General features: G+C 41.1%; 1 protein-coding gene across 1 annotated transcript; it reads left to right on the forward strand.

The window, feature by feature from the left end:
* Positions 1-13,416: 13,416 nt before the first annotated feature.
* On the forward strand, positions 13,417-16,005 carry LOC139734938 (uncharacterized). Its single transcript, XM_071645714.1, has 3 exons — positions 13,417-13,431; positions 14,121-14,387; positions 14,521-16,005. Exons 1-3 carry the CDS (start codon positions 13,417-13,419, stop codon positions 16,003-16,005), a joined length of 1,767 nt encoding a protein of 588 aa, XP_071501815.1.
* Positions 16,006-26,136: the final 10,131 nt, after the last annotated feature.

A 26,136-nucleotide genomic window follows, 5' to 3' on the forward strand; every position in this document is an offset into this window, starting at 1 on the left:
CATTTGAAGCTGTATTCTACAAGGAAAAGTGGTTTGGTAAACCGACCACGTTTTATATTATGTGCACAGCTTTTTGTAGTCTCTGGTATAGAGCAAGCTAGTTGAAAGCAGGTTGAATTATATACCGTCTGTGATAATGTGTAACGCAGAGAAGTTATTCTCCCCCCCCCCCCCCTGTTTAATAAGACCGTTGCATGTGTAAGAGGATAATAGATTATACATGGTGGTTACCGGCGTAATGATTACTTTCAAGCAGAGTGCTGAAGTGCTTTTGTGTTGATATTTGATATACGGAAGGGAGCATTATCAAGCAAGATTAATGCTCAACCGAAGTCAAAATGGTTGTGTTCATACAATGTAGACTATAGACATGAGAAAATGTTTAACTCTTTTCTGTAGGCACTGAAATGATAGCTGCGGTGTTAAATCCTTGTGGATAGGTGTTTACTGATATGGAATGGTATAGTACAGACAGTAAGTAGTTTTTATGTTGTGGTAATTTCGTTATTGTACTCTGTAGATGGCGTTAACTTGGGTCATTCGGGTGTACGTAGACACCTCGTGCACGCCGTGTAAAGATAACCCCAGCTCGTGACAATGTGTTCGGGCCACTTCGGACAAGGAAGGAACCCGCCGTGTACTACACGTCAAGTTGGAAATCGCCCCTTCGACGAGGTCTTGCACTCCGTCTTCGCACCGAACTGTTTCGCGTTCGACTTTGACGACCACGGAGGCAACTTCGGCATGACAATACCAGGTTTTGTTTATCCCGAAAGAAACACTTTGGACTGTTAATAATCAAACCCCAATTGTAGACTGTGCGCACAGATAGTATAAACTGACGAGATATTGTGAGTGTTGAGTTTAATCAAAGAAGCTTATGCAAAACCATATCAGTTACCGGAGTAAAGTTTAGGCAATATTCATGGCCATTTTGCGAAAGTTTTCTCTATACTATGAATAGTTAGAAGATGAAGCCGGCGTTTAAGCATTTCGTCGTTAGAGTGAGATTTGAGGTGTCATGATAAGCATTGAATGAGATGTGTGCATGGGCGTATATGACGTGTCTGTGTGTTGTTTTGTTTCTTGTACCACCACCTTATTTGTATCTGAATTGAAAGACCGGAAATAAAACTTATAATTTCCGGAATCATGGTGTTTTGTGTTACTTTGTCTGAGTACCGTATTTAAGTAGTCAACACTGGACCAACAAGCAATCACACGCTTTCACCGGCTGTGACATTTGGGGGCTTACTGTCCGGGAACTGTACTGCTTGAATGCATGGTTTCAGACATTGTACTCTCAATAGTTAAATCTGTATGTAGTACGGTACAATTTGAAGAAGTGGTTGTTCTGCGACAATACAGACAAGACAAGTGGTTTCATTTGTTATGCCATATATTTGGATGTGGTAGGCAAAATATTGTGTGGTTTACATTGTGACATATTTGCCGTTTACATTATTTGTCAATTCCCTGGTTTTGGCTAAATATTGAGTTATCATGGATTTCACTAAATAACTGATGAATTTAGGTAAGGAAGTAGGCCTAACAGGCCAGGCCTTGTTAGATTTTGTGGAATGAAAGGGAGAAAATAGCCAGGGAAGACAGGGCAAAGGCAAGGGAGGATAGACAGAAAGAAATTGAAACTCTTGAGAAACAGATAGCTCTAGAACAAGCTAAGAAGGAAAATGCGAACCCAACAGGAGAGAATGAACAACGCCATAGTTTGACAAGATCACCCAAATTACCTCATTTTGTAGAAGGTAAGGACTATTATTGACGCATACTTCGAACGTTTTGAGAGATATTCGTCAAATCAGAATTGGCCAAGGTCAGCTTGGGCAATTAACTTAGGAGCCCTGTTGCAGGGAAGGGCACTAGAAGTGTACAGTAGACTAGGTGTAGATGATGCCCATGATTATGGTGTCTTGAAAGAAGCTCTTTTGAAGAGATTTCAGATGTCAGCTAGCGATTTTCAGCGGAAATTTCGCACAGCTGAACCGCAGCCAGGTGAATCACCTAGGCAGTTCGCAGTTAGACTAGAACACTATTTTGATAGGTGGCTAGATCTAACGAGTACGAGTAGGTCTTATGATAGTCTGAAGGACTTAGTGATAAGACAGCAATTCTTGGACCAATGTGGTCCTGGTATTTCGGTGTTCCTCAAGGAACGGACCCCAAAGTCGGTCAAGGAAATAACGAAAATGGCCGAAGTGTATGTGACTGCACATGGAGGCCAATTTAAGGTCCCTCGTTAGAGTTACAAACAAAGTGCATCTGGCAGTAGGCCAGCGGATTCTCGCAAAGAGAAGTCGGGTTCACAGAAAACCCCGAGTAGCCCTTCTAATGTTAGTGGTAGAAGGCCCGTAGGACCTTGCTACATATGTGGTAAGAATGGGCATATTGCTAAGGACTGTTGGAGTAGGACAAAGTCCCATGCAAGTGTAGGTCTTGTAGGTGAAGATTCAAGGCAAGCAAACCAGGAGGGTAGAAATAACGACAAACATAGTGAGAAAGAAATCAACAAGGAGGCTGATTGTCCCACATGTTCTAGTCGTTGTTCCACCCCATCAAAGCAGCCCGAGGGTGGCATGTTTCTAGTAACAGCATCAATGGAGTCAACGCAAACGCAGCCTCGCTTAGTGAATGTGGAGTCTGAGAAGCGGCCGCAAATGTGCGCAGCATGCAAGGAAAATTTGCGCTCGCGTCTACCGGTACAGGAGGGTAGCATCGTGGGTCCCACAAGGCAAGCGTGCTTCGCGACACCGGTTGCTCAGGTGTTGTTGTTCGGAAGTCTCTGGTGAAAGCTCATCAAATGACGGGTAAGTATGTAGGCAGTGTATTTTGATAGGTGGTACTATTCGTTGGTATTCCACTGCCTTAGTTCACATACACACCCCATTCTTTGATGGAGATGTAGAAGCCCTTTGCATGGAAGCCCCAGTGTTTGACATTATACTAGGCAATCTTCAAAAAGCACTACCGCCAGGGAGTAGTTGTAATTTGGGGAGTTCTAAGCCAAAGGTAGACGTAGGTACTGAAACAGATGCTCCAGAGAGCAGAGATGATTCAGGAGGTCCTAAATCACAGGTAGATGTGACCACAGAAACCGATGTACCTATCCCAGATGTTGCACCAGAAATTGGGATGGCAATGCAAACTCGTGCGCAGAGCAGAGTCCGTGAAAGACCCCCTAGGCCCCTAAAGGTACCTCTGCTAATACCAGAAGTTTCCCCAGATGACATTAGGAAGGCCCAAAAGGAGGACAAAACACTTGACAAAGTGAGAACGTACGCTAGAGGTAGTCCTGATAGTGATCATAGAAGTGACTCGCACTTCTTCATTGAGAATAATCTACTCTTTCGGAAGTTTGAACCAAAAAGTGTCGGTAGTGGTACACAACTGAAACGTTGTCCCACGTCCATACCGTAAACTTGTCATGAAACTAGCTCACGAAGGACTGATGGGAGGACATCAGGGTAGTAAGAAAACTTGTGACAAAGTGTTGTCAAATTTCTATTGGCCTGGTGTAAGTGCTGACGTCACTAGATTTTGCCAATCGTGTGATATCTGTCAGAGGACCCTCCCCAGAGGTAGGTTACCCCGAGTCCCACTAGGTAAGATGCCTGTCATTGATGTACTGTTCAAGAGAGTAGCAGTAGACCTAGTAGGGCCTATACATCCTATCACAGCACGCAAGAACAGATATGTCTTGACTGTCGGAGATTGCGTAACACGGTATCCCGAGGCGACAGCATTGCCTAATACCGAGACGACCACCGTAGCAGAGGCACTTGTCGATATATTTGCGCGAGTGGGTGTGCCAAGTGAGATTTTATCCGACCAAGGCGCGCAATTCACTTCAAATCTCATCCGCGAAGTCAGAAGATTGCTTTCTCTGACACAGCTCACTACTACTCCATACCATCCGGCCTGCAATGGCCTGGTAGAACGCTTTAATGGAACGCTAAAGCAAATCCTGCGTCGAGTATGTGCCGATCGCCCCTCCGATTGGGGTCGCTATCTCGCGTCCGTCTTGTTCGCATACCGTGAAGCTCCACAATCGTCAATGGGATTTTCCCCCATTTGAGCTGATATATGGACGTTGTGTAAGAGGTCCCCTCTCTATCTTGAAAGAACTTTGGTCAGGCCAGTCGCCAAATGATGAAGTACAGACAGAGTATCAGTACACAGTAGATCTTAGGGAACGCCTAGGGACAACTCTAGATGTAGCTCAGCAGGAACTCAGAAAGTCCATGGCTAGGAGCAAGAAGTACTACAATAGGAAGAGTAGAGACAGACAATTTAGGCAAGGTGAAAAGGTACTCCTTCTCTTGCCTACAGACCATAACAAGATGCTCCTTCAGTGGAAAGGACCGTTCACCGTAGTTCACAAGCTAAGCGATCAGGACTATAGGCCAACGGCGTAGCCAGGATTTCATCTTAGGGGGGGAGGGTGTGGGAGGGGGGTGTCCCCCCTCCCACGGTAAGAACTTTGTGCATTTTGATGTTGTAAATGGTGCAATTTGATGCATGTTTTTGCGCGTTTTATCGACGTGAAACAGTCCCACTTGTTTATGGTAGCAGTTTTATTTTGATGTAGATTATTATTGAACAATTTGCCTATAAAATGGTATAATTTAGATACACTTCTTGTATTAATTCTTTTCACTGAATATCATGAACGCGACTAAACCCGAGCGAGCGGAGCGAGCGAGGGGGTAGGGGAGGGTGTGGGAGGGGGGTGTCCCCCCTCCCACGGTAAGAACTTTTTTGCATTTTGATGTTGCAAATGGTGCAATTTGATGCATGTTTTTGCGCGTTTTATCGACGTGAAACAGTCCCACTTGTTTAAGGCATATAGCAGTATATTTTAGTGTAGATTATTATTGAAGAATTTGCCTATAAAATGGTATAATTTAAATACACTTCTTGTATTAAGTCTTTTCATTGAATATCATGAAGGCAACTGAACCCTAGCGAGCGGAGCGAGCGAGGGGGGAGGGGAGGGTGTGGGAGGGGGGTGTCCCCCCTCCGACGGTAAGAACTTTTTGCATTTTGATGTTGTAAATGGTGCAATTTGATGCATGTTTTTGCGCGTTTTATCGACGTGAAACAGTCCCACTTGTTTAAGGTAGCAGTATATTTTAGTGTAGATTATTATGAAACAATTTGCCCATAAAATGGTGTAATTTAAACACACTTCTTGTATTAATTCTTTTCACTGAATATCATGAACGCGACTGAACCCGGGCGAGCGGAGCGAGCGACGGGGAAGGGGAGGGTGTGGGAGGGGGGTGTCCCCCCTCCCACGGTAAGAACTTTTTGCATTTTGATGTTGTAAATGGTGCAAATTGATGCATGTTTTTTTGCGCGTTTTATCGACGTGAAACAGTCCCACATGTTTATGGTAGCAGTTTATTTTAGTGTAGATTATTATTGAAGAATTTGCCTATAAAATGGTATAATTTAGATACACTTCTTGTATTAATTCGTTTCACTGAATATCATGAACGCGACTGAACCCGAGCGAGCAGAGCGAGCGGTGGGGTAGGGGAGGGTGTGGGAGGGGGGATGTCCCCCCTCCCACGGTAAGAACTTTTTGCATTTTGTTGTTGCAAATGGTGCAATTTGACGCATGTTTTTGCGCGTTTTATCGACGTGAAACAGTCCCACTTGTTTAAGGTATATAGCAGTATATTTTAGTGTAGATTATTATTGAAGAATTTGCCTATAAAATGGTGTAATTTAAACACACTTCTTGTATTAATTCTTTTCACTGAATATCATGAACGCGACTGAACCCGGGCGAGCGGAGCGAGCGAGGGGGAGGGGAGGGTGTGGGAGGGGGGTGTCCCCCCTCCCACGACGGTAAGAACTTTTTGCATTTTGATATTGCAAATGGTGCAATTTGATGCATGTTTTTGCTCGTTTTATCGACGTGAAACAGTCCCACTTGTTTGAAGTAGCAGTATATTTTAGTGTAGATTATTATGAAACAATTTGCCTTTAAAATGGTGAAATCTAAATGCACTTCTTGTATTAATTCTTTTCACTGAATATCATGAACGCGACTGAACCCGAGCGAGTGGAGCGAGCGAGGGGGGAGGGGAGGGTGTGGGAGGGGGGTGTCCCCCCTCCCATGGTGAGAACTTTTTGCATTTTGACGTTGCAAATGGTGCAATTTGATGCATGTTTTTGCGTGTTTCAACGAGTTGAAACAGTCCCACTTGTTTAAGGTTGCAGTATATTTTAGTGTATATTATTATTGAACAATTTGCCTATAAAATGGTATAATTTAAATACACTAGTCTTCTTGTATTAATTCTTACACTGAATATCATGAACGCTGTCTGTTCAGCAATCAAGCAGAAAAAGCATGCACACGAGGGTGTAGATAGGGGCATATCCCCTGCCACACGAAGGTGATTTTGCGTTTTCAGACCTGAAATTCAGCGATCTGGTGCAAAGTTTTGGTGCAATACTTTTTCATCGAAGTGTTAAAATCACGGAATTTAGCTCTTATTCCAAATGTGCACCATCTGTGTGTATGTATAAAGTCTAGTGAGGTAGAGCTTAGGGGAAGGGGGATTCCCCCTCCCGCTCGCGGAGCTTATTGCGTTTTTATAATTGAAATAAAGCGATCTGGGTATAGCCACAGTCTACTTCTATGCATGGCGGGGGGGGGGGGGAGCAGGGAGAAGGCGTTGGCGAGTGTTATCTCCACCCTTCCCTTCCGATGGAGCTTTTGCCTTTTTAAGGTTGAAATTGAGATATCTCGTATACGCATATTTGATGGAATCAACATTTGGGAAATCACACACACACAAAAAAAAAAAAAAATGGGGGGGGGGGGCTGAGGGAGGAAAGGGTCGATTAAAAGGGGAAATTCCCCTTATACATGAAGGAACCTTGAGTTTTCGGAATATAAGTGATAAGTCTTGTGCACTCAGAATTATTCATAGTTTTTTGTAAATCTAAAAAGTGTACTTAGCTAGGGAAAGAGGCACAGAGGGGGAGGGTTTGGGAGGGGGATACCCCCTCCCAAGCACGAGAGATTTTGCATATTTTGAATTGAAATTCAACGATCTGGTGCACACTTTGAGTGAAATATTCCAAAAAAAAAATATCTTATTTGATGAAAGGTTGCAAAGGAGACCCGCTTCATGTGCATGCATACAGTATACACGCATTTTTTTTCCGCCTCCCAAATCCCCGGTCCAAATCTTAGGGGGGGCGACCGCCCCCATCGCCCCCCCTGGCTACGCCAGTGCTATAGGCTAGATGTGAATGGAACGATGAAGACCTTTCATGCAAATATGCTGAAGAGGTACATCGAAAGAGAAAGAGAGGTAGAAGTAGATGCAGGTCAGAAACGGCCTCAGGAAAACACTGAGTCAAAGGTAGAGGTTGGTGCACAAGCCACCATTGTAGATGAGAATGAATGCGTAGGAGAAACTGAACTAGAGATGTCTCACACTGCAGGATGTGATGGAACATCCCGCAAAATGAACATAGAGCTACCAGTCTTTGAGGGAAAAGAGACATGCGAAGATGTCTCGATAAGTTCTGACTTTAGTAAAGCACAAGAAGAACAAGTAAAATCTCTCTTGACTAACTTTCAGGCTGTTTTGACTGATGTCCCAGGTAGGACCACATTAGGAGAGCACTCGATCAAACTCACATCTTCTGACCCAGTACCGCAGAGACCGTATCCCGTGCCCCATACCATGAAGAGTGTAATCGAAGAAGAGACTCAAAAGATGGTCAAATCGGGGTAATAGAACCGTCAGATTCCCCCTATTCATCCCCCATATAGTCATAGTGAGAAAGTCTGACGGAAGCAATCGGTTTTGTATTGATTTTCGTCAAGTAAACCGCATTACTGTGTTTGACGCTGAACCATTACCCAACCCAGATGTCAGGTTCTATGTTCTTCTCTAAACTGGATCTATCTAAGGGGTATTGGCAGATACCACTGTCCCAAGACGCTAAAGAGAAGACTGCATTCCGGAGTCCTAGCGGGCTCTATCAATTTCGTGTCATGCCCTTTGGGCTAGTTAATGCGCCCGCTACGTTCAGTAGGGTTATGAGGACACTGTTGCGAGGACTGCCTCATGTTCACAACTATCTAGATGATGTACTTATCCATACCCCTACATGGGAAGGGCACATGCGAGGTCTACATGAACTCTTCGTACGACTTAGGTCAGCAGGACTAACAGTTAGGCCAAGCAAATGCCAAGTAGGATGCACACAGGTAGAATTTCCAGGCCATGTAGTACAGGAGGCCAAGTTGAAGCCAAAACGGGACAAGGTAGAGAAAATTCTCACCGCCCCTAGGCCTGAGACCAAGAAGGAGATGCGCTCCTTCATTGGGCTTGCGAGTTACTATCGCAAGTTTATCCCCGCCTTTGAGTCCATTGCAGCCCCGTTGACCGATTTGACTAAGAACCGCAAACCAAGACAGCTTAAGTTGGGTGAGCAAGAGGAAGAAGCCTTCCAGAAGCTTAAGGCAGGCCTTAGTACCGCCCCTATCCTCAGTCTCCCAGACCTAGCCAAACCGTTCATTCTGCCTACTGACGCATCTTCAACAGGAATAGGCGCAGTTTTACTGCAAGAACACAACGATGAGAAGTTCCCCATAGCCTATGCCAGGAGGAAGCTACTGCCCCGTGAACAAGCTTATTCTACCAAAGAGAGGGAATGCCTAGCTCTAGTATGGGGAATCAGCAAATTCCAAGTGTACCTAGAAGGTAACGAGTTCACAATTGAGACTGACCACCGCCCACTTGCCTACATCAATCAGGCCAAGTGTACGAATAGCCGAGTGATGAGGTGGGCGTTGGCCCTTCAACCATTTCGGTTCAGAATTGAAGCAATTCCTGGCTCAGAGAATGTCGGAGCTGATTTTCTCAGTAGAGTAGCCAATTAGTAGGCTGTAAGGATGAAGTGTTATTTCTTTTAATTTACCCTAGTCCACTGCCTGGACTGTTTTGTGTGATCATTTACCGCGCGCACACACCGCTACAGCACGCGTATGCCCCACCGTACGCTCTTGTATTGATTTGCCGCGCACGCACGCATCTCGACCTCCAAAACAGTCCAGTCTGGTTTGCCAAGTCTCCCCGAAATATTTCGGAAAAAAATGGCCCCACCCCCACTCCCTCATTCATTTTGAGCATCCTGATTGGCCGATGAGATCGCGTCCAGCAGGCAATTTGCGGGATCGAAAAAAGTCGATCGATCTTTAATCTTGTAGTCTTATATCCAAACAGGTATATTGCATTTAGCAATATAAGATACGTATTTTACGCCGATATTTGTATTATTCTCAACATTTATTAATGAAATGTCAAAATTATTTTTCTTTTTATCAAAACTTGCTCAAATAATATATCTTAGAGGTCATAAGAGGAGAATGAAATTAGAACGTACATAAACCGTGCGTAAGATTAAGACTAACTTCTACTCGTTCCCATATTTGTTATAAATTAAATTATAAATATCACAATTATCAACATTTTAAATCCATTTTTCGACAAAAAAATAATAATTTAGAAATTACAAGTGAAAAATTGATAAATACGTAAAGAAAAAGTATTCGCCCATTTAAAGCATCGTGACCTATCGTACATGTCAATTTCGAGGTGGCTTAGCTCGATCGGGGATCCCCCCGGATCGCGTGTACAGCATACAGCTTGTGCAATGTGCTTTTCGTGTTGATTCCGAGTCTTGCGTTTTCCGACCAAAATCTATGCAGCATTTCAAGTATTTCCTCCACATCTTGTTTACATGATCAATGGATGTCAACATCAGCGTCTCCGCGTCGCTTTTCTGACAGTGATAATGAGAAGAGCATACAATGCAATGTGCTACTGAGAAGCTTGGATTCGTTGACGGTTTCGGGGAGCAGCAGCAGAACCAGAACTTAGAAGTCCCTACACGTACACGTACTCGTTTCTCCGTGCATGGTCATGATTTGTTTATCTCCCTGCCAACTGGTTTTCGGCAATAGTGTGGTGTTCCAACTTCCAAGCTGCACCGTTATGCGTTGATATTCTTCGCAAACTAGATCTACATGATGGACCAGACTCTCCGAAAGCTGTGGCTCTTGTTTTCATGCCTTTGAAGTCTTTAATTTCGGACCAGATGAGCGCAATGAGCATGCAGGGCTATGGATCTTGCTTGGCCTGCGTGACAAAGTCAAAGACTCAAGCGGCCTACCTAGAGTAGCGGTAAGCTAATCATTTAGATCTATCCAGTTTCTAAAAATGATTCGTCAAGGCAACTTTCATTACGTGTCTCTTGTCTTGAATTACAAACTAACTGTAGGCCTCTAGTTGAACAACAAAAAAATGATTGTAAAACTAAATGTAGTAATGTCTGGCCTCTGGGCCGGGTAGGGTAAACACATGTCAGGCTTCGCTACTACAGTACTACTCTTGTGAGTGTTCCTAGGTGTACCAAGTTAAATCCTGTGTAATTATTGTGATAAATTGTTAACACCGTAACTGCAGTGGTTTTATTGCTTTGTACAGTACAGTAACTACTGTAACTTTCTTGCATACAAATGCAACTACACAAGGCCTACTGCCTTTTCATAGCTTTAGTCTGTGAGCCACAGCCTTTGTCTCGTCAGCTTTGCTCCTCTACTCTGAGGAGCGATCGAGACACACGCTGTGGCCCTCAGACTAATTCTTCATGTGCATGTACATTGAGAAAAAACTCAAATAGGAACATGCTTCAGTATGCAAATGTACTCATACTTGTTCATCTATAGTCTAGATTACAATTATGCAGTCTTATGGCTCTGCGATATGCATTGTAGAGACTGCAGGCATTATGAAAATCATTTATGTGCAATGTAGAAAATGTTTTTTTTTTCTTATTTTTCAAATAGGGGGACCGCATCTGGAGACACCAAAGCATTTCGAGCAGCGTATGGAAAATTGGGTGAATTACGATCGAAATTCAAGTCGTCAGTCCTGCTGTTGCCCTGACAGCCACTGCAACCAGAGATGTGCTTAGCGGTATCATCGAAAACTTTGGTCTTCGCAATTATGTGTGGGTAAATCAGTTGCCAGACAAGCAAAATATAAAACATGTTGTCAAGTCTGCTGCAAGAGATTTAGATACAATGTTCAAGTGGCTGGCAGATGACTTGAAGACCCATGGTGCATGTTGTGAAAGGATGATAAAAATGTGCAGTAATGTGTACGCAACCTTTATGGCACTGCTTCCAGAAGGTTGCCACAGGTATGTTAATAAGTTTATATGTACCACCGGAACACGGAAACTGATATCCAAAAGGAAATTGTTGACAGCATCTGCTTGTTGGCAACAGATGGTGAAATCAGAGTTCTGATAGCTACCATTGCGTCTGGCCTGGGTGTTGACGTAAGCAGCGTACACAGTACGGTTTTGTGTGGATGCCCAAGCGATCTAGACGATTATATCCACTTTTTAAAAGCACTCAATTTTCAGGCCTTATCAGATATACTGGTAACATGAAGAATCATGTACAGCTGTACATCGTAGCTCAGATTTTTTTTTTCAACTGAAAAATGTTACGTACACATGTGTACATGTAGCTTGTAAGTTGTACCTTTGGGCTTTTAAAATTGTTTTTAGAGAATTCATATGAATCCACTGTGGGTGTTTTTCCTCCTTAAGGTTTGTAATGGTGAGTGGTTGGTACATTGGTTTCTGGTGTACCTAAATTTTTGCAGTTCCATGCTACATGTACAATAATTTTCCTTTTATCACTGCAATTACTGTACCTTGCTCTTATTCACTATGCAAATACAATGTACATTTGTACAGTCCTACTTTTCATACTGTACTTTGTTTTTTAGGCGTGAATATTTTCATTTCATTGGACATGTTGATGGGTACATATCATAATTACAAGTGATAAAATTATGGAAAAGTTGAAATATTTTAGTTCAAGGTTGTGTTTTTGTGATGTAGTGGATTACATGTACATGTACATACAGACCATGCCAAGTGGGGATGGGCTGTGTGTTTTGGGTGTTTGGGTGGGTATTTGAAAATTGAACTGTTATGCCGTTTGTCTGCACATGTAATTGTACATCGCATGTTCATCTATGCATGCATGTACAGGAAAGTGTACACATGTGTAGAGTATGTTTTTTAGTTGTACAGCTACCAAGAACTTGTTTACATATAGATACTTTCTTTACATACAAAATCACTCATGATAAGTACAGTATGTTCTTTGGCCCATTTTGATAAAAATAAAACTAGTTCTGTTAATGCACATGAACATTTGTACCTGTAGTTTGAACTGTGTAGCAATGAATTTATTTTCTTTTTTTAACCTTTAAAGCAATTTTTTACCAAGAATTGTTGTAAAACACAACAAATGAAAAAAACAAAATCTTCAGTGGGACCAGGAAGATTTCTTTGTCATAACTTGTAACCAGTTTGTGTTAATCCTGTGTTTTTGATGTGTAATGAGAGTCTACTACACATGGTAATCAGACTGAAATGTGACATATCAAATTATTTCTCTGACATCAAAATTCAGAGTCAAACAGTTTACAAAGTATTTTGTTTGAAATAATGCACTGTTGTTGAACATTGATCATGAACTATCATGAATTATATACAGTAAATGTATTGTATATTACAGTACTTGTACATGTACATGTACAAATGAAAGTGTATAATGAAGGAATTTCAAGAGCATGGAGAAACAACTGAAATATGCCTAATTTATCAACTATAGAACATTTAATTTCAGTTCCTTATGAGTACATGGTGGCACAGAATATCCAACTTTAAAGACACTTATACACCTGAGGAATTATTTTGAACGTGCTTCCCAGAGTGACAACTTTTTGAACTCATTATTGACAGTTGGGAGTGGGATGCTAGCTTTGAAACTTCCTTGGTAGTTGGTACAACATTAACAGTTTTACCATCATGGCCAAATTTTTATAATGAATGCTTAAGAAGTAGGCCTAATGTGATGTTCAAATTACGCTACTCGTAGTCCATTTGTTTTCACTTTGCTGTCTGCTCTTACTGTACTCTACACAGTGTATCTAACAGTACATATATTGCACATGTACAGTGTACATGCACACCGTATACATTGTACATTTCAAAGTACAATAGTGGTAAATTGATGTATTTCCTGACCACACCTCAACACTGAAAAAAAATCTAAACTTATTTGCCAATAATCAGCTGCCATAAACGTGGAAAAAAGTAGTCTACTACACTGTACAGCTGTATGTATGGTTGGGGCACCACCTATCGACAGGGCACCTTCCCATCGACACCCAGCGTACGCATGGCTGTTTGCGTACAGAACGAAAATGTACGCGTGGGACTATGCGTAATACGCTATGAAAATGCACTGGCCTGACCAACCGATCCAAAATGAGGCGAAAGCAGGTAAGAATCTGCATTTAATCGTTATTTATTCCGGTAATAACCTAGTTGTTGCTATAAATTGTTCACACTTACGATTGAAATGCGTCAAAGAATTGATTTATGCTGTTATTTCGCCGAATTCTGCAGCATGTCGTCGCTATCCATCGAATTCTGATAGTGACGTAATAATTCTAGTGTATGTCGCTAGCGCCAGCTACGCTGGCTAGTGGTTCAAGTCCATTTTCCGAGTTATTTTAGAAGACGGGGAAAGGAGTCAGTTACGGAAAAAAAAAGAATGCAAATCTGATTTTGATTTTAAAGGAGTTTATGTATGCCTAATAGGTAAAGACTGAGTGATAGATACAATCATAGTTATTTGGTTAAAAATAACATATGGCATTCAGAATCCCGGAATTTGTTCCGTGACCTACTCAACAATACTGGTGACAGAATATTGGTTGACGAAAGGGTGACGAAAGGGTGACGATAGGGCGATGAGAGTGTGGCGAGAGGGTATAATGTGATGAGAGGTTGAGATGTCATTCTGGGGTGACTAGAATTTGTTAGAAAGAGCTTGAACATTGATGAAAAATTGTTTCACGACAGGATATTTGCAAACACACACACACACACACACACACAGGGCAAGAATAATTATTGTTGAAATCTAATGTGATTAACATGAACGTCTGATTTTTCTAATTTTCTAGCCAAATCCCCGACGTCGTCGTCGAAGGAACTACTCATCTCAAAGCTTTGAGAGAGCCCTCGCATTGGTGAAAAAGGGCGTATCAGTGATGAAAGCTGCCTTCAAATGTGGAGTCCCGAGAATCACTCTCCTGGATAGAGTAAATGGGCGCACGCAGAGCAGCAATTTATCCACGAAGCATACAATTTTGACACATGCAGATGAAGCTGCATTGGTTGACCATCTAAAGAAACTAGCATCATATGGATACGGCCTCACCAGAACACAGGTAAATATAATTTCAAACCTAAACTGACAGTCAGTATTTTTATACCAAAATAAACAAACATAAAAACATTATTTGATTTAAGAACTAAACCAAAATTTAATTCCATGTTATTTCTGTCTCTCACTTTCTACAGGTGATTCATCTTGCTACTGACATGGCAGACTCACTAGGAAGACGGCCAATAGAGATGAAAGGCAGACTTCTCTCAAAGAAGTGGTTCCAGCTCTTCATGCGTCGATGGCCTTCTTTGAATCTCACCTCTCCTCGCCGTCTTGAGATGAACCGTGCAAAGGCCACAACAAAGGAAGTGCTCAAAAACTACTTCGGTGAGCTGCAGAGAACCATGCAGAAATATGATCTCCTGGACAAGCCCCAAAACATCTACAACATAGATGAGACAAACTTTAATGCCGATCATAAACCCCCCCAAGTGGTGAGTGACAGAGGTGAAAAAAGATCAAACTCAATAACATCGCATCGGATTGGCACGACAACCATTCTGGCTTGTGGGAGTGCTATCGGCAGAGCACTCCCCCCCTTCTACATCTTCAAGGGGAAACGTAAGATATCTGATCTCATGAATGGTGCACTCCCGGGGTCGCAAATGTGCATGACAGAGAGTGGATGGAGCAATGGTGACGTCTTCAGAAACTACCTAGAACAACATTTTCTGCCATCACTCCCCCCACGACGGGTCAATGAGCACGTCATGATCTTGTACGACGGGCATACATCACATATCTCCATTCCAGTCCTTGAATTTGCCAGAGCTCATCGAATCGTGCTGTTTGTGCTGCCGGCACACACGAGCCACGTTCTACAACCACTAGATGTCGCGTGCTTCGCACCTTTGAAAAGAGCATACAGCACTGAATGTGCTAAGTTCATGCAAACACATCCCGGAGAAATGGTGACCAGATACGACATCGCCCGTCTGTCCTCGTCAGCCTACCTAAGAGCTATGGGACCAGAAAACTTGAAATCGGCATTCAGGAAATCAGGGGTCTGGCCATTGAATCCAAAAGCCGTAGGAATGGAGGAAGCCACAAGACCAAGCTTGTTAGTGACTCCAACAAGAAAGGAAGCAAGCGCCCCACAACATCAGGTCGGACCCATGGGTGACGCCAGACAGACAACACAACAAACGTCTGCAGAAAGCTTTCTGTCGTCAAAAACACCAAGCCCACCCCAGCAGCAGGCAGAAAAGGGGACTCAGAGGAGGGTCACTGTCCACTTCCGGCCATCGGGTGTGTGTGTGTCAGAGGATAGGATCTTCCTCAAGATCTGCAAGGCAAAAAACAAGGGAAAGGAAAGACCCACACAAAAGAAGACATGCCCGACAGATCAACCTGGACCATCAGGAATTTCAACAAAGTCAACAAGGAGGCTCTTTTCCGATCCCTCAGTTACAGACAGCGAGGACATGGAGGAAGATGACAACCCATGCTGTGTTTGCGGGAGGAATACGCCACCACATCCATCGCGGGACCATCTAGAATTCTACTCATGGGTCGCCTGTGACGAGAGTGGATGTTCTCATTGGGTACACCAGAAATACTGCACAGCATCCAACAAAATGTATGGCAAAAATGACACCTACAAATGCCCATGCCATTGAAAAAAAAAGAAAAGATTATCTTGGCATGATAATACATCAGGAGAAATATTGAAAACAGATGTGTTTTGTCTTTTATTTGCACTATGACTCTAATCATCAGTGATCATGACTGTAATTGGTTTTTATGTGTTGAAAGTGCGCTTGTTGATGGTTATGTTTGTTGGCTGTGATCTTACCATGTCAAAGAAATTAATGTATCAAAATAACAAGAGATATAAACAAATTAATGTTTATATCGATCGGCCACACATAATATCAAAATTGCTAAATGAAACATACAAACATATATTCAAAGTGAATAAAGGACAAAAGATATATAACAGCAAAGAATGACATTAACAACTTCACTACATTCCATCAGTTAAAAGGAAGCACTTTATTTTCAAAGGTTAATGGCAGAGGTTTTATTCTCTTTTTTTTTGTATAGGTTGAAAAAAAAAGAAATATACTAAATGTATTATCAGATCATAGAACTGATGCAGAAATTTAAATTTCACATCTTATAATAATTTAAACGTCTACAATACAAATAAATGATAAATAACTTCTTAAAAATAAAAATGTAATTGTATTTAAACGAAGAGACAAAGAAAAAAAATCATAAACAAGAAAGCAAACTAAACTAAACACAAGTTTACAAACACGGTTCTGTGTGTATGACAGCGAAATGCAATGCACGTGTATTACCTATAGAGGGCGGGGTGTCGATGGCAAGGTTCCCTTTTCAGCCGCGCAAAGAAACCAGACATCGCGTACTGAAACGGCGATATTTCACTACGGAGACTCACAATCATCGGGGCGGTCACGGGATTCGAAACTGCGGTATTTACGGCATATCTGAGGCACGGCTCAGGTAAACTGGTTTTATACTTTTGGAATAAACGAGCTACAGATCCTTAGGGTGTCGATAGGTGGTACCCCCAACCCTACAATGTTTTAATTTGGATGTGATTTGTAATAGGGGGTTTAATAAAATTGCTAAAATGTGAGTGTGTGTGTGTGTGTGTGTGTGTGTGTGCACATGCGTGTATGCATTTGTGTGTGTTGTGTGCATGGCCCACACTTTTCCCAAGCATAATTTCACGCTGATTACCCCTTAAATGTTTGTGAATTAGAAACAAACAAGTTGCTCTGTCAGACTGTCTTTTGATATGAATAGGCCTACTTATTTAATAATGTATATACATGGAGCTACTATTTTGAGCAAGTACAGGTATGGTTTGCAACAACAAAAAAGGAAGATATGATTGAATATCATATATATATATATATATGTATATATATACATATATATATATATATATATATATATATATATGCATATGCAGAAGGGCAGTTCAACCAGAACTGTTCACTTCTGTAATGCCAGAGACAAATGGACCAATATCTCTGTAGCAAAAATGCCCTTAAGCGTCTTCATCTTGGTTTACTAAATTTAGCTTTATTATCATGAAGACTAACAAACAAAGACTGAGTGACGGGGTATTCTTACAACAGGGATATTGGTCTGATTGTCTCTGTTATAGAAATTATCAAAGCGAATAGTTTCGGTCTAACTGCCCAGTAGGCCCTACATGAAGTGGTAATAAAATGATAAAAGTTTTACAAACTTAGTGCAATTCTTTAAATTTAGACTGCTCTCTAACATTTGGGGAAAAGAACAAACAAAAAAGGCACTTTCTGGTTCCTTGCATGTACTTCAAAACTTTGCACTACAAATTGTGTAATGTATCCCCTTCACCTCAACCACCCCTGAATATGCTAAGATATCTTGTATACCATAGCTAAGTAGAACCCACATCTCACAGCCCTGAACTTACATTACAAAATTACATTATTTAGTGGGTCAGATAATAGTGAAAACAGGTGTATACAAGTACCTTTGCCAATTAAAGAATTTCTTTAATTTCTGAATATTTCATCATACAATATTATTAATGAAGAATATTTGATGACAAAATTATTTCCTTCAATAAATATGATTGGCACAATCCCCCCCCCCCAAAAAAAAAAAAAAAACATTGATCCCCTTTACCAACAATAACATCGCCAAACAAATCTTCCAACTTTTCTTGAGGTCCACATCTCGCGACCTTCACAGAGTTTTTTGCAGTTTTATGTAGTGTTTGGACGTTAGAAGTGGCACATCACAAATCATACATCGGCGAGCTGGCGATTTGTAGCTCGCCATTTCCTATCTCAAGAATAATATTCAAGTCATCATCGAATCGGGGCACAACAAAGTCCAAAACACCACGTGAAAGTAGGTCCTAGATGACTGCAACCATAACTTTCAGCCAGTCAAAAACGTTGCACGAATCAGCTTGCAACAATGCATGGTACGGATCACTGAAGCACTGAGTATCGCATTGCATTGTGATCAAAGAGTTGGCTCTTTGATTGTGATAACGTGTGTTGTGCAAAAATGCAGGCATCTCTGTGCACATAATTAGTAATTGTTGCAGATCGCACTGTATTCACGGTGCAATGCACACAGCTGGCTGCAGATCAATCGATCCCACAGAACTCTTTTCTGTGATCGATCCCTTAGTTTTCATGCATACGCATGAGCTTGCAAGAGATAGGGCATTACGTCAGCATACCTAATATGAACTTTTGACCCTACGCACTGTCAAACCATTCTGGACGTTTTTTTTTCGGACAGGTTTGTTGGCGCCCTCATCGATATCGAGCGGTTACAGGGGATAGCGCGATAAGCTGTGGAGCGCGCGTGGATGCGTAATGATAAGAAAACGTCCAGAATCTGGACTAAATTTACCCATGCACCCAGATAGGACGCAATTTGATTCTGTCCAAAGAAGACACGATCAGTGAAAAGTTGAAACAGGATCGAAACGTAACCATGGCAACTTAATGTATGTGTTGAGGTTCATTGATGGTGATGTTTACATTTTGCCACCAGTCTCAGTTTATGAAGGCTGTAGGTAAGATAAATGCTTGTAATTTTGTGAGAAAATATGAAATATTTTCTAGAAATGGGGGTCATGTTACAAGTCATTTCTCCCCTGATTTTCCTATTGCTATTGTTACGCCCTACTCAAGAATCTGGGCTACTACCGACAAACAAAAGGGAGTTATGAACACCTGGACAGAACATTCCTGTGTATAGAAATCTGGCCTAGCAACAATACATTGCTGAAATCATACAGTGTCTGGCTGCCAGTGAGGAGCAGCACTGTGCTGGGGAAGCTACAGGTGTTTGCATAGAACAATGCTAGTTGATTTAATACATAGGGGCAATACAACCACATGTGATACTGGCTTCATAGAAGCAACCTCAGTGGCTATGCAGCAGTTGCAAGGGCAGCAACTAGACTGCAGGGTCTGCTGGAAAAGGCTTGAACCGACGATATGAGGTCGGATACCGGCAGCTTTTAGTCACCAAACTGTAAGTTAATAGTTTTATTACGATATCCCTTTTTCCAAATATCACAATTATTATTTGAGGCTGTATTCTACAAAGGAAAAGTGGTTTGGTAAACCGACCACGTGTTATATTATGTGCACAGCTTTTTGTAGTCTCTGGTATAGAGCAAGCTAGTTGAAAGCAGGTTGAATTATATACCGTCTGTGATAATGTGTAACGCAGATAAGTTATTCCCCCCCCCCCCTGTTTAATAACACCGTTGCCTGTGTAAGAGGAAATTCATTTGTATATGTTTGTATTAGAGAATGGAATAATTTGCCATTGAGAATTAGGTCAGCCTCATCACTATCCAACTTTAAACGTACATGTCGCATTTATCTTGAGGGAAATTTGTAAAACAAGAATTGAATGTGTGTGTGTGCGCGTGTGTGTGTGTGTGTGCTTGTGTTGCATCTGTCCTATGTAAATATGTTACTATTATACTTCTTGTTAATATGTTTAAAACTTTAGTATGTTTTGCTTTGTTTTATATGTTTATCCGGGACCCCTTTTTTACAAGCTCTGCTTCTTTTGGGGTCCCAAACCATTCATTATTCTTAATGCTGTATCCTTTTGTAAAATGTCAATTGAACTTGAACTTGATAATAGATTATTATACATGGTGGTTACTGGCGTAATGATTACTTTCAAGCAGAGTGCTGAAGTGCTTTTGTATGTTGATATTTGATATACGGAAGGGAGCATTATTAAGCAAGATAAATGCTCAACCAAAGTCAAAATGGTTGTGTTCATACAATGTAGACTATAGACATGAGAAAATGTTTAACTCTTTTCTGTAGGCACTGAAATGATAGCTGCGGTGTTAAATCCTTGTGGATAGGTGTTTACTGATATGGAATGGTATAGTACAAAGAGTAAGTAGTCTTTATGTTGTGGTAAATTCATTACTGTACTCTGTAGATGGCGTTAACTTGGGTCATTCGGGTGTACGTAGACAACCCGTGCACGCCGTGTAAAGATAACCCCAGCTCGTGACAATGTGTTCGGGCCACTTCGGACAAGGAAGGAACCCGCCGTGTACTACACGTCAAGTTGGAAACCGTCCCTTCGACGAGGTCTTGCACTCCGTCTTCGCACCGAACTGTTTCGCGTTCGACTTTGACGACCACGGAGGCAACTTCGGCATGACAATACCAGGTTTTGTTTATCCCGAAAGAAACACTTTGGACTGGTAATAATCAAACCCCAATCGTAAACTGTGCGCACAGATAGTATAAACTGACGAGTTATTGTAAGTGTTGAGTTTAATCAAAGAAGCTTATGCAAAACCATATCAGTTACCGGAGTAAAGTTTAGGCAATATTCATGGCCATTTTGCGAAAGTTTTCTCTATACTATTAATAGTTAGGAGATTGATATGAAGCCGGCGTTTAAGCATTACGTCGTTAGAGTGAGATTTGAGGTGTCATGATAAGCATTGAATGAGATGTGTGCATGGGCGTATATGACGTGTCTGTGTGTTGTTTTGTTTCTTGTACCACCACCTTATTTGTATCTGAATTGAAAGACAGGAAATAAAACTTATAATTTCCGGAATCATGGTGTTTTGTGTTACTTTGTCTGAGTACCGTATTTAAGTAGTCAACACTGGACCAACAAGCAATCACACGCTTTCAACGGCTGTGACATCCACATCATTTTTTTTTCTAAGCAGGTGTGTACCGGTATATGTTTTGCGGAAAGGGAAACGAAGATGTTTTGGCATTTTCGGAATTAATGTTGAAACAACTCATGCACTTTTACTGAATTTTGTTTATTATTTTCATAAACACTAAAACGCGCAAACAAAATTAAAAATCTTGAACAGTTCAGGGGGCGAGGGAGGGCAATTGACGAGGTAATCCCCTTGCAACTCTTCTTTTCCATCTCTCATATCTTCATTATACCATTATCTGGACACCTTATACAATTAATTGGTCTCTAGGTGGCGCTGTTCATCCTGTCGGTCTCGTGGGCCTTCTTTGCCTAGTGTCGGTCTCGTGAGCCTATTTTGCCTAGTGTCGTTCTCGTGAGCTTTGTTTACCTGGTGTCGGTCTCGTGAGCCTTTTGTGTGTAGTGTCGAACTCAGGAGCTGTATAACTCGTGGGCTTATTTTACTTGACGTCGGACTTGTGGGCTTTATTTACTCAGTGTCGAACTCGTGGGCTGTTTAACTAGTGGGCTGTATGACTTGTGAGCCGTATGACTCGTGGGCTGTATGACTTGCGAGCTGTATGACTTGTGGCCTGTATGACTCGTGGGTGTCGGTCTCGTGACGTGCACCCAATGAAGGTTGTCCTCCTTAAAGGGATTGTACAGTTTTGGTTGAGACCTAATTTAAGGTTTCAAACATTTTTTGGTGAGATAATGAAAAACCTCTTAAGAAATATGAAAGAGCATGTAATTCCATGAGGAATTCAACGTTTATTTGATGAAAATTGGTTTTGAAATGGCTGACATATCCAAAACAGAGCAATTCTAATAAAGTGTGGGACCCACATTTTATTACGGTCGCTTTGTTTGACCTTGTTTTTGGATGTTTCAGTCATTCCAAACCCGATTTTCATCAAAGAAACTTTGAATTCCTCTTAAAATTATATGCTCTGTACTATTTCATAAGTGTTTTCTTGGTATCTCGCAAAAAGTTAAAAGTCCAATTCTCATCTCCACCAATACTGCACAATCCTTTTAAGATACAATGCACATTGCCTTTATGTTTAAGAGTTTTGACACTCCATTTTTTTTTTCTAATCCCAGCTTTTACGCGGGGCCTTTACCTCAGACATGATATCTGTCAAAATTGAAAATGAGTAGTAGTATACTCTTACAGCTTAATGATAATGCCAAAAAAAAACAACAATAAAAGGCACGTAGAAAGCGAGTTTCAAGTGAATGCATTATTTTCAAATGTCATGTGTGATACGTCACAACGTCCCTACACGCACCGTGCTTTCATAGATTCAGTTTAATGTATCGAAGCAGAAGTCTTCCAAGGGGGATAATGGCCAATACCAACATGACATCTGTCACGTGTGCATGATCTTACAAAATAGTAATAAAAAAGAATCTGATACAGTCCAGCAGCAGTACGATATAACTGGAACATGATAAGTTCAGATCAAACGATATTTGCAAGATTTACTTCGCTGTTGATACCGTTAATTCATGATACATATTGATTTCTTGCTCAGTTTCCTGTTCATTTCTTAATACCTCCACAAGTTTGCGCAAGACCTCCAGTTCTTGATTCAACCCACCATAGAGGTAGCCTACATGCAAAGATTGGCGCTCAATACTGATATCTACTGATATCAAATCTTTTCTGACGATTTTAGTGGCATAGTGGAGATTAGGCTCACAAGATACGACCTTCATCAACATTTCGTGCCAGGCCAAACTGTGCATAGCGAATTTTAACTTTTTTTAATGCATTTTAACCCACAGATCTGCCACTGGAAAATACAATTTTTGCGGTCATCGCAACAAACAATTCGTTCCTCCTCGGACGCATTGAAATGACGAATAGATATCGAAAACTTAAAGCGATCAAACAATACGACTGGATACCGCCTTCACCAGCACCAACAATTCTGTCGTGTAACCCTGTTGAGGAGGCTGTATACTGGGTACATAGTGAAACGAACTCAGTGCTGCGCACTTCTCTCCTGGACACAGCAACAACAAGTATCACTGCAAGTACGGAAAGAGTCTGCGTTTGTATTGTGGAACTGTATACTAATGGTCATGAAATTTGACATTAATACCTCCCCCCCCCCCCTTTGAATCACTCCATCAAGTGGATCAATACGTGTTTTACTGAGTTCTCTTACTTCCCTGTTTACACGTCATGAAAATAGTGATATCCAGTACTATGAAATTAATATATACAAAGATGTCGTAAAGTTTCAACTTCCATATCCCTTAGAGCAGTTTTGCGAATTGCTATATTCAACAATCAAATTGTACAGTCATAACCATTGCTCTATCTAGTGGTTACCGTTCCTAAATATACCCATTTTACCCGATGATTTGAAGGGTATGTTTGCCTGGAATTCGTTTATAATTATGTGTCTTAATGTATATTGGCCTCCGTGGTAACGAATATCGGTATAAAGTAAGAAAGAAACAAAAAAAAAACCCCGAGTAACAAGTGTATTACTTTCAATTTACTGAAATCACATCATCTTGATCTTAGGTGCCTTGTATACGAGTGTATAAATATTACATAATCACGATAGTGTTCAAAGTTATTCTGATGTTTCATCATATCAATCCCCATGTTCTGTTCTTTCTTTATCGAAAGTGAGTAAGCGTGCATTATTTCTCAACATCTTTTTTTTTTCGAGGTCTGCCTGGCAAGCTACTCTCGCTGTCTTTGGATCACTCGAATCAGCAACTTTACCTACTAAACTACTATGAAATCACACATACCGTGGTAGTTTTTCGAACCGGAATGAACAGAGGTCCCTTACGTGTCATCGCAAGGCTTCGCAATACCATTGTGCACCCGAGAATGGAGCTTGACTCCAAGAATAGGTAACGTATTTATTTGAAATCCTTGTCCTAAAAATCACGTGTGTGAGGAAATGTTATACAATTATGTTATAAATATTGCTGTTATCTAATGGTATTCGTGAACATTTTCATATTCATCATGATAAGTCGAGTGAGTCAATCTTGTTGAAAATGACTGACATTTTTACTATGGGTACGTGCTTTGTGCAAAAATTATCATATGCAAACTCGGCATATGTATACATACACACACACACACACACACACACACACACACGTATATAATTAATCACCAATAATTCATGTATGCGATCATGGAGTATATTACTTTCGTAACGTAATAAAATTGATATGAATACATTAAATTCTGTCATCTTGTTTATCTTACGCCGATTTTTCTCCTTGCCTGTAATTTTCTTTGAACAGAGAAGTCTACGTAGTCTTCTTCTACACGTTCATTAGAATACCCTTCGACGGACGCAGAAAAACTGTGATTCATTTAGAAGAGCTGCATCCACCGAATGCACACATAGCATTTGAAAGTAAGAAGTTTCGATAATCGTAAATGTTGCGTAATAACATGCATGTTTTTTTTTTCATTCAAAGCTGATTTTAAGCGAAAGTTTAACTTTACTATACACTTTGTTAGTAAGCTCAATCCATTCGTACCATCGCTTATGAGACTCATCTCTCAAAATAGTGGGATTGCGCGCATGAAACTCCCCAGCTCAAATCCACAGAAAGTCGTATATGAATAGGATTCACTGTAATTAAGAAAACGTATAATTTGGGTAGACCGACTCAAATTTCTAGGCATTATTTTCTAGGAGAGTAATATTTCGTCTTTTTATTCTATCAGCATCGTATTCTGTTCCACTTACTACACAGGTATGAACTCCTATTGGTGTACCGCAGAGGCCGACATGTTATACTTATGTGCCACCGTAGGCAGAGGAAGCAGACCATGGTCTGCCTTCTACCCGATAAGTGATCTCGGTGCTGTTTGGTGCGAGGTTCGCCAGTTACCCAACTACTCCTTTTTGATACTCACCGACAATGCAATATTCAACGCACGCAAAGTTGCCAGCAACGCCTTCGGAGTACATTATATGTCACTCCACATGGGTAGTATTACCCACGACGAGTATCTGGCTGGTGGGATGGTGTTTTTTGATATTGTGAATATGTTGAATTGACAGTCATCTCAATAATAAAGATGTGAGGCGCTAATTAAGATTGAACAACTATACAGCATAAAAGCGTAGGAATCGCAAAATGACGTTTACGAAAAGAGAAAAATGCAAGCGCCAGATAGTGGCTTTTGCCAATGTTTAAAAACGTTCGCGGATGGGAAATGAACAAAATTAGACGAGAAAAATCACTAGGGGAGGGGGGCAATGCCAAATGAGCTAACAAACGAACACAAGGAGTAGAATAAAATACAGTGAACAAAATATGAATTAAAAACCTTTGCTCCAAACAGACGATCATTTTGTCCGTATACACATAAAACAGAGGCAACTGGTGTGATTTGATTGTATTTCAATCCGTTTTATTTTATTATATTATTTTTTTCACTGTAATGAAAACAATGAGTTTCGACATTTGCGGTTGACGCGTCGTGACATTTGAGGGTAATTCTTAGATCAACCTTCATTCACCCTCCAAGTTTCATCCAACTGAACAGACACAGACGGACAGACAAACAAACGTTGATAAAATTATAGTCTGATTCGCTATTTTTTTCATTATTACAATGCAAGCAATGAGTTTTGACATTTGTGGTTGACGCGTTATGACATTTGCAGTTAAAACGGATATTTTGACATTTCTGGTCGACGTGTAATGGCACTTATTGTTAATCAGATTTTGACGCTTGTGGTTGATGTGTTACGACATTATGGTAGCTTTGACATTAATTTTGTGCTGGACGTGTTATGGCATTTCTGGCAGTTTTGACATTTGGGATTGCCTTGGTATGGTATTTGTCATTTGTGGTAATTATGACATTTGTGGTTGACGTGTTATGGCATTGTGTTTGTGGTAATTCTGACATAAGTCAGTAAGTGGGAAATTTTGACATTTGTGGGCTCTACAAGGGATCTGAGTGGGGCGAGTATCATATCCTTTTCATACCAGGCACTGAACAATGGATGAGAACCGGAGGTCGTCCACTGTCTCCCTATAAG

Source organism: Diadema antillarum, unplaced genomic scaffold (assembly GCF_040938485.1).
Source record: "Diadema antillarum isolate AM-2024a unplaced genomic scaffold, OU_Dant_1.0 seq00000552_RagTag, whole genome shotgun sequence".
In the NCBI taxonomy this organism is placed as follows: domain Eukaryota; kingdom Metazoa; phylum Echinodermata; class Echinoidea; order Diadematoida; family Diadematidae; genus Diadema; species Diadema antillarum.

Excerpts from the sequence above, each read along its gene's own strand:
- LOC139734938 (XM_071645714.1), top strand. Across the intron at positions 14,388-14,520 it reads ACGGCCTCACCAGAACACAG|GTGATTCATCTTGCTACTGA; the intron begins GTAAATATAATT and ends CACTTTCTACAG.